The 13611-nt window shown below is 58.9% G+C and overlaps 1 protein-coding gene across 5 annotated transcripts in view; it reads left to right on the forward strand.

Moving 5' to 3' along the window:
- The window catches only part of PCNX2 (pecanex 2), a 62017-nt gene that overhangs the window by 16634 nt on the left and 31772 nt on the right, over positions 1-13611 (forward strand). For all 5 annotated transcript variants that reach the window (XM_079763558.1, XM_079763557.1, XM_079763560.1 and 2 more), the window contains exons 9-15: positions 147-279; positions 805-950; positions 2705-2858; positions 2950-2982; positions 5442-5613; positions 7807-7917; positions 8519-8610. In XM_079763558.1, coding sequence (XP_079619684.1) covers positions 147-279; positions 805-950; positions 2705-2858; positions 2950-2982; positions 5442-5613; positions 7807-7917; positions 8519-8610 — 841 coding nt within the window. The remainder of the gene's footprint in view (positions 1-146; positions 280-804; positions 951-2704; positions 2859-2949; positions 2983-5441; positions 5614-7806; positions 7918-8518; positions 8611-13611) is intronic.

Consider the following 13611-nt stretch of genomic DNA (forward strand, 5'->3'; position numbering starts at 1 on the left):
GGCGATTGTCCGGAAGTGGCTCTGCACACACACTTCCATCCTCCTTGCCTCACTGCCCACGTTGGGGTCCCCAGCGCCCCGCGCTGTGTGTGACACACGTGACCCCCTACAACAGAAGGGGGTAACCAGCTCTGTTTCCCCCCCAGAGACGCTCCGGTCAGCTCCTCCAGCACCAGCTCGGGGAGCCCCGACCCTTCCTCGGGGGACGCCGCGGTGAGCCCGCTCCAGCAGCAGCTGCTGCTGATGGTGGCGCAGAGGACCCAGCCGGCCACCCCCCGGGTACGTCTCCGCCCCCCTCCCCCCGCCGGGTACATCCCCCCTCGCTGTGCGGGAGCCTCCCGGGGGCAGGCGTCTGAGCCCCGTTGCCAGTGGGATGCCTGGCAGCGTGGGGCAGGTCTGGCCCGAGTGTCACGTCCCTGGGCCGTGGCTGCGTCACTATATCCGTCCCGGAGACCCCCACGCGGCGAGGCAGAGGTCAATTTTATTTTATTTATTTTTAAAATATATTTTGTTGATTTTTTACAGAGAGGAAGGGAGAGGGAGAGAGAGTTAGAAACATCGGTGAGAGAGAAACATCCATCAGCTGCCTCCTACACACCTCCTACTGGGGACGTGCCCGCAACCAAGGTACATGCCCTTGACCGGAATCGAACCTGGGACCTTTGAGTCCGCAGGCCGACGCTCTATCCACTGAGCCACACCGGTCAGGGCGAGCATCTGCGTTTTGTTCTCTCACACGACGAGGTGCCTCTCGGGCAGCCGCACGTCAGTGAACCATCTCTCTCTTCTCTCCGGGTCCGGCAGCACCGGAGCCAGGACCTGGAAGCCTCGTCCTGCTCGTCAGCCCCAGGGAAGTTCAGCCGCGACCAGTTCTACAAGTTCCTCATCTTCCCCGGCAAGTGGGTCAAGGTCTGGTACGACCGCCTGGCGCTGCTGGCGCTGCTGGACCGGTAAGGGGCCGAGCTTGCAGGCGAGCGAGCGAGCGGCAGAGGACACGCCGGGCGCGTGGCCGGGCGCAGGTGCACGCCTGTCGGGGGCACACGGTCGCTGAGGTTCTCGGGAACACGTTCAGGTCGCACACGCTCGTGCTGCAAACCTGTCGGCGCAGTGCGATCCGGACCAGGAAAGACGTGGTCGCTTAGCAGTTAAAATGGGAGGAAGGAGCCCAGCCGGCGTGGCTCAGTGGTTGAGCGTTGACCTATGAACCAGGAGGTCACGGTTCGATTCCTGGTCAGGGCACATGCCAGGGTTGTGCGCTGGATCCCCAGTGTGGGGGCGTGCAGGAGGCAGCTGATCCATGATCCTCTCTCTTCATTGATGTTTTCTCTCTCCCTTTCCCTTCCCCTCTGAAATCAATGAAAAAATATTAAAAAAAAAATCTTACTTAATGAGAAAGGCCAACAGGACATGAGCCAAACTTGACGAGGTGGTAAATACACTCAGAATCCTTGTGAATGACCCGCCTATGCTGGCCTCTCTCACTCCATGCCTCCCCTCCCTCCCATCGCTCCTCCGGCCTCCAGTCCTCCCGCCAATGCCTTCCGTCTTGGAAAGCAGAGTCCCAGCCTCTGCGCATCCCTCCTGTGCCCTCTGACTCCCTCAGGTGACCCCGACCCTTCTCCGGCACTGAGATCCCCCCACTGTCTCCCGTTCAGCCCCCCTGCCCGTCCCAGGGCCTCCCCGTCCCTCTGAGTGAGGCTCCGTGACCAGCCCCTCAGCCCCTTTGTATCACCCCCCGGCCCTCCCTCATTTGTCCTCTGTACACCCACCGACAGCCCCCCACCCCCCACCTGTGGATGAGCGCACCTCTCTACCCTGCCCCTCCATTTCCGATTCCCCTGAGAAGGCCAGACAAGGAGACTGGGCTCAGGACCCCTCGGCCAGACCCTCCGCAGCGTCGGCTCTCCGGCCCGAGTTCTCGGGCCCCTGAAACTGGGCTCCGGGTTCTGGCTGGGGAGCCTGGAGATGAACCTTGGCTTTAGCCGGGTGTAAACACACCCCCCTCCCCCCATTCGTCATTTTTGTTATATTTTTTAATCCTCCTCCGAGGATATTTTCCCATTGACTTTCAGAGAGAGTGGAAGGGAGAGGGAGAGACAGAGAGAAACGTTGATGTGAGAGAGACACATCGGTGGGTTGCCTCCTGCCCGTGCCCTAACCAGGGCCCAGGCCGGGGAGGAGCCTGCAACCGGGGTACGTGCCCTCGACCGGAATCGAACCCGGGACCCTTTGGCCCGCAGGCTGATGCTCTGTCCACGGAGCCACACCGGCCGGGCTCCCCCTTCCCCCCCATTTAAAGGAGCCAGTGAGGCTCTACCTGGAACGCATTGCGCTGTTGTGGGAGGAGCGGGTTTCTCCCACGAAACCCGCTCCAGTGGCGAAGGGGACCCCATGGGCTTATTCCTCATTCTTTTCAGTAAGAGGAATCGGGGGTTAAAATTTTGTTTGTAGAGAAAGAAACGGGCAGGCTGGAGGGGTCAGTGGCGGGGAAGAAAGGGGAACTAGGTAATACTTTCAACAATAAAGATTTTTTAAAAAGTTATGATCGTGTTAAAAAAAAGAAAGAGAGAAGCCTTCAGGCGTGAAGGCGCGGAGAGAACCACCCGGCTGTCGGGGTCGTCTGCTCGGAGCCCGCGGGGTTCTCTGGTGACACGCAGACACGCCCACCGCGCCCCCCTCTGCCCGTGCCTCCCTGTCCCCGCAGCACGGAGGACGTCGGGGAGAACGTGCTGGCCGTCTCGCTGGTCGTCCTGGTGTCGCTGCTGGGCTTCGTGACGCTGAGCCGCGGCTTCTGCAAGGACCTGTGGGTGCTGCTCTTCTGCCTGGTGATGGCCGGCTGCCAGTACTCCCTGCTCAAGGCAAGGCCCCCCCCCCGCCCCCCGCAACCCCTCACGGTGTGCGCGTGAGCCCGTGGGATGCTGACGCAGGCCCTTCTGCTTTGTGTTCCAGAGCGTCCAGCCGGACCCCGCCTCGCCGATCCACGTGAGTTTCCCGGGAGACACGTTGCTTGTCTTGTCTGCTTGGGTTGGAGACAGGGAATGGCCAACATCTACTGAGAAGGCAAAAGGGAGCCCGGCCGGCGTGGCTCCGTGGCTGAGCATCGACCTAGGAACCAGGAGGTCACTGCGATTCCCGGTTGTGGGCTCCATCCCCAGTGTGGTGTGTGCAGGAGGCGGCCGATCCATGATTCTCTCTCACCGTGGATGTTTCTCTCTCTCTCTCTCTCCCTCTCCATTCCCCTCTGAAGTCAATATATATATATATATATATATATATATATATATATATATATATGTGTGTGTGTGTGTGTGTGTGTGTGTATATATATATATATATATATATATATATATATATATATACGTATATATGTATATATACACTGAATGGCCAGATTATTATGATCTCTGAACACATAATCATCTGGCCACTCAGTGTATATCCTATATAATAAAAGGCTAATATGCAAATTGTCCCCTCGACCAGGAGTTCGACCAGCAGGCAGGCCGGCCAACCGCCCATGTCCCCTCCCCCTGGCCAGGCTGGCCAGACCCCACCCATGCACAAATTCATGCACCGGGCATATATATATATATATATATATATATATATATACACACACACACACATATATATACACACATATACATATATACATACACACACTGAGTGGCCAGATTATTATGCGTTCAGAGATCATCATAATCTGGCCACTCAGTGCATATATATATATGAAAACAGTCCATCTGGGGGCTTTCGATGATTGATTCGCCCGTGAAGGAAGGAAGAAAGGACGGCGAGCAGGGAACTTTCATTAGCAGGTGCACTTAGGAGCCACGGCAGATAAAGGCGACTCGCATGCCTCGTGTTAGCGGCACTCTCGGAAGCGCGCGGGGACCCGGGTGTGTCCGGGAAGTGAGATGAAGCGTGAGTGGGGCGAGGGCGGCCTCTCTCTAAGGGAGCCTTAGGGTTTCGCCCAGAAATGACGAGTTCAAAGGAAGTGTCCCCACACCCAGGAGGTAGAGTGTGACGTGGCCGACCCAAGATGCTATCTCGCACTTGTTCACGGCCAAAGACGTCCAGGTCCTCGAACGTCTGTTTTTAGCCTTTCCGTGAAAGAACCAGGGCAAGTGGATGGGGTTGGGGGGGGGCGCGGGGGGCGAATTCATCATGTTTCTCCGGCGGAGTCTGTTTGGAGCAGCATCTCAGACGCTGGTGCGTCTGTACACCGAGCGGTTCTCTGTACCGACCAGTCCACTCTGCTCTTCACTCGATAAGAAACGCATTAAGGCTTACCTTGGGCCCTGGTTTCCATTTTTTAATGCTGAGACAGTATTCCCAGACCCATTAATCTATGACCTACTCGGATTCAAGAGGAAATTTCATACGAGCGCAGCTATTCCTTGAAGACCGAGCCGGGACGCGGGGCCAGGCCTCGCCAGCCCCCACGGACAGCCCGCCCCCCCCCTTCCTATTCAAGGACGGTCTCAGAACAGGGCCGCTGCTATGACAGCGGCAGCGGCGACTTAAATTGCGTTTCTAAATATAACACGTTCGAGGCAGCGGCTCAAAATTCACATCTGAAACCCTGTCGCTTTCATCTCTACTTGTTATACGCAAAGTCGTTCATGGACGGCAAAGATATTCCCCCTACCTCATTTTTTTAAAAAAAAATATGTTTTTGTTGGTTTCTAGAGAGAGAGGGAGGGAGAGAGAGAAACATCCACGATGAGAGAGAACCATGGATCGGCTGCCTCCTGCACACCCCACACTGGGGATGGAGCCCGCAACCCGGGCATGTGCCCTTGACCGGAATCAAACCCGGGACCCTCAGTCCACAGGCCGGTGCTCTATCCACTGAGCCAAATCGGCTCTAGGGCGTAGTCTCGCTTTCAAAGACGTAGGAAAAGGAAGCCCACAACGTGCAATTCTATTTCCTACGAATAGTGAAGCTCTGCGTAGCCCACGTAGTTTAAGTTCGTGGTAAACTTGCGGAATCTGAGAGGTCAGACATGCTTTTAGATATTCTTAGTTGACAGAATCGGCATCCTCCCCCCACTCCCTCCTTTTTTAGGTATTTTGAGTGTATGGGTTATGGGAGGGGTGGGGGGGGATGTGTTTTATGGTGTAGGTCGTCTTCTATGGTATAAGCCAGTGGTCGGCAAACCGCGGCTCGCGAGCCACATGCGGCTCTTTGGCCCCTTGAGGGTGGCTCTTCCACAAAATACCACGGCCTGGGCGAGTCTATTTTGAAGAAGTGGCGTGAGAAGAAGTTTAAGTTTAAAAAATGTGGCTCTCCAAAGAAATGTCAATCGTAGTCCTGTTGATATTGGGCTCTGTCGGCGAATGAGTTTGCCGACCACGGGGAGAAGCGATTGACTGCGAGAATTTCGTCGTTTCACCAAAAGGAAAGGTGCCATCCAGACGCTGTGTTTGTTTCCTAGGGACACAACCAAATCATTGCCTACAGCAGACCAATCTATTTTTGTGTGCTGTGTGGCCTTCTTTTGCTTCTCGATGCAGGGGCCAAAGCCAGGCACCCCACCACTTACGTCGTGTACGGCCTCACGCTGTGCTCCCCGGGCTCACTCCAGTCCGCCAGGGACGTCCTCCTCGGTGAGCGCCTCCGGGGGGGGGGTGGGGGAGGGGGGAGATGTGGGCGTGAATGCGGGGGGGAGAGGGTCTGGGCTCAGTTTCCCTTCTGAGAGACTCCCCAGTGGGAGGGACTTCCCCACGAGGGTATGGGGCGAAGCTGTGCGTTCTCCTCTGGGCTTGCCCACCTTTGGGGGACCGTGGGGGCCGGGGCCCCAGAGCCTCCAGTGCCGGGTCGTTCCAAAGGTTTTGAGCCCAGCCGGCGTGGCTCGGGGGTTGAGCATCAACCTATGAACCAGGAGGTCACAGTGCGATTCCTGGTCAGGTGGACGCTCAAACCCTGAGCCACGCCAGCCGGCCTATATTATTATCTATTAACTAGAGGCCCGATGCACGGAATTCGTGCAAGAGTAGGCCTTCCTTCCCCCGGCTGCCGGCACCGGCTTCCCTCTGGCACCTGGGACTTGGGATTGCTTCCTTCCAGCCGCTGGCAAGAAGCATCCAGGACCCGGGCTTCCCTCCAGCCCCGGCTTCGTCCGGAATGGTGTTCGGAAGGACGTCCGGTCTAATTAGCATATTACCCTTTTATTATTATAGATCATTGCGTTATTTTTTCTTACAAACAACTGTAGACCTACTTTTGCTCCACGCTGGACCGTCAAGTGCCGCGTAGCGAAGGGAGTGGCTCTGAGGAGTGTCCTGAGGCGGTCGCATCGGCCCCCGGAGCACAGCCCACACCCCTCGGCGGGAGGCTGTACCACCGCCACGGACGGACGGACGGACGTGGCCCTTTGTTGGCCAGAATGTCATTATTTGGCCCGTGACGGTAGTTCAGACCTCGCCACTGAAAACATGGCAGCGAATTCCCTCAAACTGTGACCCCGTGCCGAGCGAAGGCCCCCTTCTCACAGCCACGCCGTGACGTCCCCTTTTCCTCACAAAATGGGCCCACGCGTACTTGCTTTTAACCCACTGTTAGCAAGAGAATGACACGTAAACCTCCGTTCCCACAATCCCACCAGGAAAGCCTGCATTTCTGAGTTTTCAGCAATAACTAAACGCTGCTCCCCCCTCTCCCCTCCCCCTGGCCTCTACTCCCGCTGTTGACTAGTTGATGTATAGGGTTTAGACATAATCCCAGTGTTTGGCTTATTGGGTTTCAAATCTAATTTCCTTTGTTTTATTGAGGATTACCAGGATCAAACTCCATTGACATTCTACCCAATACACTGAGGCGGCCAGGAAGGCCGATGCGCCGTAGCATTGCTAACGCGGTTTCTGTGGTTCTCTGAAACGCGGCGGAAATGGAATTGAGAGAGAGAGAGAGAGAGAGAGAGAGAGAGAGAGATAGAATGAGAATGGCGGCCACGCTGTGTGCACATGGATGCTTCATCCAGTGCGCTGTGATGGCCGGGGAGGCGGCCCTCCGGCCCCCGTGTCAGCGTGTGGGGTTTCTTGGTTCATCACCAGGCTCCCTGGCTCCCTGTGGAGTCCGGAGTCAGGACTAAACTCTGAGTCTCCAGCCGACGTTTGTTTGTTTATTTAAATAATTTTTTTATTGATTTCAGAGAGGAAGGGAGGGAGAGAGAGAGATAGAAATATCAATGATGAGAGAGAATCATGGATCGGCTGCCTCCTGCACGCCCCCTACTGGGGATCGAGCCTACAACCCAGGCCTGTGCCCTGACCGGGAATGGAATGCTGACCTCCTGGTTCATAGGTCGATGCTCAACCTCCGAGCCACGCCGGCCGGGCTCAAAACCCTTTGGAACGACCCGGCCGGGCCCCAGCTGACGTTCACAAAGTTCAGGACTCCCCGCCACTCGAGTGCTCCGGGGACAGACACGCAAAGCGAGGACCCCCCTGGGCTCCGATGGTTGCCCCCCGCTCCCCGGCAGGAAGAGCCCCCTAACTGCCACCCTGGGCTTTCCATGTTCCCGTCACTTTCCTGCTCCGCCTTCTCCCCCCTCGTCTGCCTCGAGCCCACGTCCGCCTTGTGAGCTGAAGGCCAGGCCGCTCCCAGCGCCCCCGGGGTCACGCTCAGGCCGGGCGGCCGCACCCTTCCCGCGGGCTCCGCCGCGCACGCTGGGCTCAGCCTAGACGGCCCCGGGCCTCGGGGTTCCCGGCAATGGGGAGGGGCGTGGTGGGCGGGCTGGGGGACCACGGCGGGGTCCAGGCGCAGCGCCCCCTCACCGTCCCTCTGTCTGTGCCCCGCAGGGTTTTTGTATTGCTTCCCGGCCATCTCCCTCCTGGGCCTCTTCCCGCAGATCGACACTTTCTGCGTTTACCTTTTGGAACAAATCGACATGCTGGTCTTCGGGGGCTCCGGTACGTTACCTCCTCCTCCTCCGCGGCCGGGTCTGAAGGTCAGGTGGGCGCCGCGGCCTCGGGCTGGAACTCCCGGGCCCGGGAGGGTGGCTTCTCCTCGACCTGAGCCCCTAACCTGCTTCAGGTCGGCTCGGTCAGGGCGACGGCGGGCCCGACGGGGCTCTCCCAGCCAAACCGAGAGGGGCCCACCTTGCTGGGTCAAGCCAGGCAGGAGCCAGGGAGGGGTGGGCTCTCGGAGCCGTGGAGGGGGCCGGGGGCCCTGCTGGCCATTGCTTGGAAAATCCACGCGCCGGGATGCGTGTGAACGAGAGTGAGTGGGGGTCAGGGTGGTGCGTGTGCGTTTGCCCACGTAGGGGAGCGTGTGACCGTGCGCGGGGGCTGTGCCCTTGTGCGTGTGGTCGGTGTGCACCTGTGCAGACACGTGTGGCCGCCCCCATACGGGGCCTCTGGGCCGAGCAGGTGAGATGCAGACCCCGGCACTGATGTCTGAACGCGCGGCCTTCCCCGCACCCTGACCCCGGGCCCTGACCCCGCACCCTGACCCCGCGCCCTGGCTGTGGGGGACGGAGATGTAGGAAGGCGGTTGCTGTTTGTGTTCCAGCTGTTTCTGGGATGACGTCGGCCGTCTGCAGCGTGGCCCGGAGCGCGGCCGCCGCCACCGCCCTGCACGCGCTCTGCTTCAGCGCCGTGAAGGTAGGTGCGCGGACGCCCTCGCCTTCTCCCGGCCCCCGTGGCGCCCACTGCTGGTCCCAGGAACCAGAGGCGGCCTCCAGGTCGGAGAGACCCGGCCCCGCAGAGCATCAGGGGCGGCAGGCCTGGCGGGGCCCTCAGCGGAGGTCGGCCGGGTGGTCAGACACCGGGGCGCACGGAGCCCACGGGGCCCGGCCTCCCCCACAGGCGTCCCTCCGGCCCGGCCCGGTCCGTCAGGAGACACAGGCTCTGTTGCTGGAATCGCTTTTTGCCTTGTTCTTCCTGGGCCGAGACGCGGGTCTTTCCTTTCCTCCCGGTCGGTGGCGTGCTGTCCCTGTCCGTGACCGTCGGGCCACCGTAAGCCGGCTCCGCTCGGAGAGCGCCCGGCCAGCTCTGTGCCGGGAATGGGTGCGCACGCAGGGGCTCTGGGGTCCCCTTACGTGAGGAAGCACGCCTGGAACCGGACCGAGCCGGGGTCCTTGGAGAGGTCCTGGCGTCCCAGAGGGGCACCGCGTCCCCCGGCTCGGCACAGAGCGACCGCCGCCTGCGAGGAGCGATCTGGCCCGTGGCTCCAGGTTCTCCGTGTTCTGTCCGCATTTCGGAGCGTTTCGGTCAACGTGGAGCCATTTGCGTCTCCCCCTTCTCATGTGTAAGTCCTGAGGCTCCCGATGGCCGCAGACGGACTCTCCGCTCTCCACGCGACGCCTATTAAATGCTGCAAACGGGAGGAACGAACGAGGTGAGCCGATCCGCAGGGGGGCCCTTCGGATGACGGAGATCTCGCCGTCTCACCCGGAGCCCCGGCTCTGCTGCCGGTTTAACGAGGCTTTTGCCTCTGCCTTTTGTGCTGACGCTGCATCCCCGGGACCGACTTTTCCCTCCGTCTCTGCCCTGCGCTGGATGGCGGGGCCCTGCAGCCGATGTCAGCACGTCGGCCGTGTTTCTGCGTTTTTACTATCGTCGCTCGATAGGGGACAGATCGGGGGCCCGGGAGTTGATCTTGCTCCCTGGAATATTAATTAGGAGAACATTGGGTTCCTCTCCTAACCTCATATTCCCTCTGACTCATCCGGGACGGTAGCAGGTGCCGCCTAGACGGACTCCCTCATGGACTGCGAGAGCCGACGGTGACGGACAGAAGCCACCGGAATCTTGGCTCCCGGGAGAGGGGTCCCGGTGGCTAACGAGCTGGGTTTCCCACGCGCCGTGATCTCCGTGTTTTGTCGTCCCCGGCCCGGAGGGTCTGTGTTCGTGATGGCGGGGGATGCGGAGGGGGAGGCGCGTCATGGTAATTCAGGGTTTCCCAGCCTCATTCTCCGCTGCTGGGTCCTTCCAGGGGCCGCAGGGTCGCCGCTCAGATGGGGCGTTTCCCCCGCGTTGAGCGTCCACAGCCGAACCGCAGACCTAGAGCAGGCGGCGCGTTCTGGGATCGTTTGAGTCCTGGCACGGACCTGAGAGGTCCCCGGGTCCAACGCCTCAGCTTTATCTTTGAAAACGAGGAAACGGGGGTCCCAAGAGATTAAGTGGCTTGTTAGCATCCCGCACCCCCGACTCCAGATCTTGTGTCTTTTTAAAAAATATACATATTTTATTGATTTTTTTACAGAGAGGAAGGGAGAGGGAGAGAGAGTCAGAAACATCGATGAGAGAGAAACATCGATCAGCTGCCTCCTGCACACTCCCTACTGGGGATGTGCCCGCCACCCAGGTACATGCCCTTGACCGGAATCGAACCTGGGACCTTTCAGTCTGCAGGCCGACACTCTATCCACTGAGCCAAACCAGTTAGGGCTTTTTAAAACATATATATATTTTTATTGATTCCAGAGAAGAAGGGAGGGGGGAGAGAGAGAGAGAGAGAGAGAGAGAGAGAGAGAGAGAGAGAGAAACATCAGTGATGAGAGCGAACCATTGATTGGCTGCCTCCCGCACACCCCTCCCTGGGGAGTGAGCCTGACTAGGAATTGAACCGTGACCTCCTGGTTCCTAGGCCAACACTTGACCACTGAGCCACGCCGCGGGGCAGAAATGCCCTCATGGTTAATGGGGTGAGAAAAATGGGATCCTTTTCCCTTAGAGAGTGCGCAAAGCTGCCACGAAGGGCATAGTGACGTGAGAATGTCTGCCCGCACTCACTTTATAACCAAGCCGTCCGTTCATCTGCAAGTCCGTACATTCCGTGGCAGAGACGTCTCACATTTCTAAGGACAAAAAAATAAAAAATAAAAATGCTGAAACGGAGATTCTCTTTGGAGAGCACTTTCATTCAAAGCCGAGCTTCCCTGCGCATTTTCATCAAAAGAATTCCCACGTGCACGGGAAATCGACCTCAGAACTGTGGGACGACTTGACAGTTTTATTTCTGCCTCAAAAAGTATTTCAAAGCCTGTGGGAGATTTATGCGGCCGGCGCTCATCAATCCATATCCTTTCCACGTCGGGGCCCCCTGGGAAAATCTCAAAGCCATTAGGGTAGTGACTCTTGAGGCAGACTGTCTCATGGCATACACTTCGTTATCGGTGGGTGACAGGTTGTTTAAATCCCGTCTCCCTCCAGAATCTGTACGTATATGTGTGTGTGTGTGTGTGTGTGTGTATGTTGTGTGCATAGGTGTGTGTGTGTGTGTGTGTGTGTGTGAGTATAATAAGTTATATATAGAAAATAAAATTTAAGACTAACATGTACATGTTTAAAACATAGAAGTTTATGTCCTATAAACTTCTGGTGTGACTCAGTGGTTGAGCGTTGACCTATGAACCAGGAGGCCACGGTTTGATTTCCGGTCAGGGCACATGCCCGGGTTGTGGGCTCCATCCCTAGTGTGGGGCGTGCAGGAGGCAGCCGGTCCATGATTCTCTCTCATCATGGATGTTTCTCTCTCTCTCCCGCTCCCTTACTTTCTGAAATCAATAATTTAAAAAAATGCACACGATTGAGAATTTGGAGCTTGAGCATTGCCAGTAGACACGGTAGGAAACCCACTTTTACGTGATCTTGGGTAAGGACACGTATTCGCTCGTCCAGTATCTTAGTGCAGATACTCAGCCGCGTTGGGCCTGAAGCCGGCAGCCCAGGCCAGAGCCACGCGGTTAACTACCGCTCGGCCCTCACAGACCCTTACACGCGTGGTCCGTGCCCTTATCCGTGCCGGTATCCGCTGTAACGTAAGGGACCGTCACTCAGATCAGTGCATTGGGTCTGGACAGATTGATGACATGCCTGTCGGGGCCCCAGCTCCGAGGTGTCCGGGTCCACTGGGTAATATACACGAGGATCGGGTGTTAATCAGTCACTCATGCAGAGGGAACCCCGTCTGCAAAGGCAGGGGGCAGACATGACCTCACAGGCCGAGATGAATGCTGGGAGGGCGGGGGATGGGGACAAGGCCACTCACGCTCCTGCCACTGGGTGACTTGATACTTTTACCTCCCGCCCCCTTTTCCAACGATGGCTCTTTTAGCAGCTAAGCAGGCGGCGGGGGGTGGGGGGGGTCCCTAGTACTGACGGGGTGGGCTGTGCCCTCCTGTTTGCGTTGGAGAGAGTTAGTTAGGTAGAGAGTCGGCGAGAGAGGAACTAGGGAAGGGGCGGGGGCGGATGCAAGCCGGGGAGCGATTGTGTATGGACAGCGGGTGTGGTTTAACCGATGGTGTGGGAGGACCGTCCATCAGGGTCCCCTGTCCTTCTCCGTTAACAACAGCCAACGTCGACACGCCGCTCTGCCGCGCGCAAGGCTGTTCCAGGTCTCGTTAAGGCATGAACGCCTCTGCAGTGAAGGTCACTGTCACCTTTACACGCAAGAGGAACAGAGCGCCGAGCAGTGAAGTGCCGTCCACGGAAGCACTCCTCCCAGGAGCGACGGGCTGGGAGCCCCCTCTGCCCACGCCTGGGCCCCGACCTTCTCTCCGTGTCGCCTGGGCCCTGACCTTCTCTCCGTGTCGCCTGGGCCCCGACCTTCTCTCCGTGTCGCCTGGGCCCCGACCTTCTCTCCGTGTCGCCTGGGCCCTGACCTTCTCTCCGTGTCGCCTGGGCCCCGACCTTCTCTCCGTGTCGCCTGGGCCCTGACCTTCTCTCCGTGTCGCCTGGGCCCTGACCTTCTCTCCGTGTCGCCTGGGCCCTGACCTTCTCTCCGTGTCGTGCCGTGACGGTCACTCCAGGACCGGGGTCACTCGATCCTTCCAGCGAAGTTCCCAGCGTTGGCATTCTCCTGGGCTGCACGCCGTTGGGAATTGAAGGCTCAGCGCGGGCAAGCGCAGAGGGGCCTGCGGAAGGACAGGAATGGAGCAGGTTTCCCACCTTTGGGGCTTTGCTCTTTTCTAGGACTTTTTGGGACCAGCCAGGCAGGAAGTGAAAAGGAGAGACGCCGTGGGGGTGGCCAGAGCGGGGAGGGGAGAGGTGTGTGCAAGGAGGCGGCCAGCGCCGTCCACCCACCAGCACCGCGGACCGGGCCTGCCCTGCACGGAGCCCCGCAGGGGGAGGGCCATGCTCCCCTGTTTCCCGTGCGCGGGGTCCCACTTAGCCACTCCCCCCGGGCCTCTGCGTCCTGCCCTGTGCGCGCCTGGCACCTCACACCCCGCTGTCCCATCGCCTGTCGGTCCTGGTTCCCACGTGGTCTCCTCTCCCAGGACCCCGGGTCTGCCTTCCTCACGCGTGCGCTCCTCACAGGGGCCAGTACGTCTCCCTGGAAGTCGGGGAGACGGCACCACGTCGGTGGGTTTTTTACACTGGCCGCTGCAGCATGGGTAGGAGTTCACAGGCAGCGTGGCGTGGACGGGGCGAGTGGAAGAGCCCTCTGGGCAGAGGGAACCCCGTTTGCAAAGGCAGGGGGACGGGAAGCGTGTGTCCTCCTGGTTTGGGGGCTGGGCGTACCCTCAGTGTGAGGAGGGGGGCTGGGATGTGGACGAGGGTCCGATCCCGGTGAGCTTGCGTCCCTCCCCGTGGAGGAGGTGGAGGAGGCGGTCGATGAGGAGTTGTGGGAAGTTCCGAGGGGAGGGCAGCTGTGTGGTT

This window comes from Cnephaeus nilssonii (genome assembly GCF_951640355.1).
Source record: "Cnephaeus nilssonii genome assembly, chromosome: 23".
NCBI lineage: Eukaryota > Metazoa > Chordata > Mammalia > Chiroptera > Vespertilionidae > Cnephaeus > Cnephaeus nilssonii.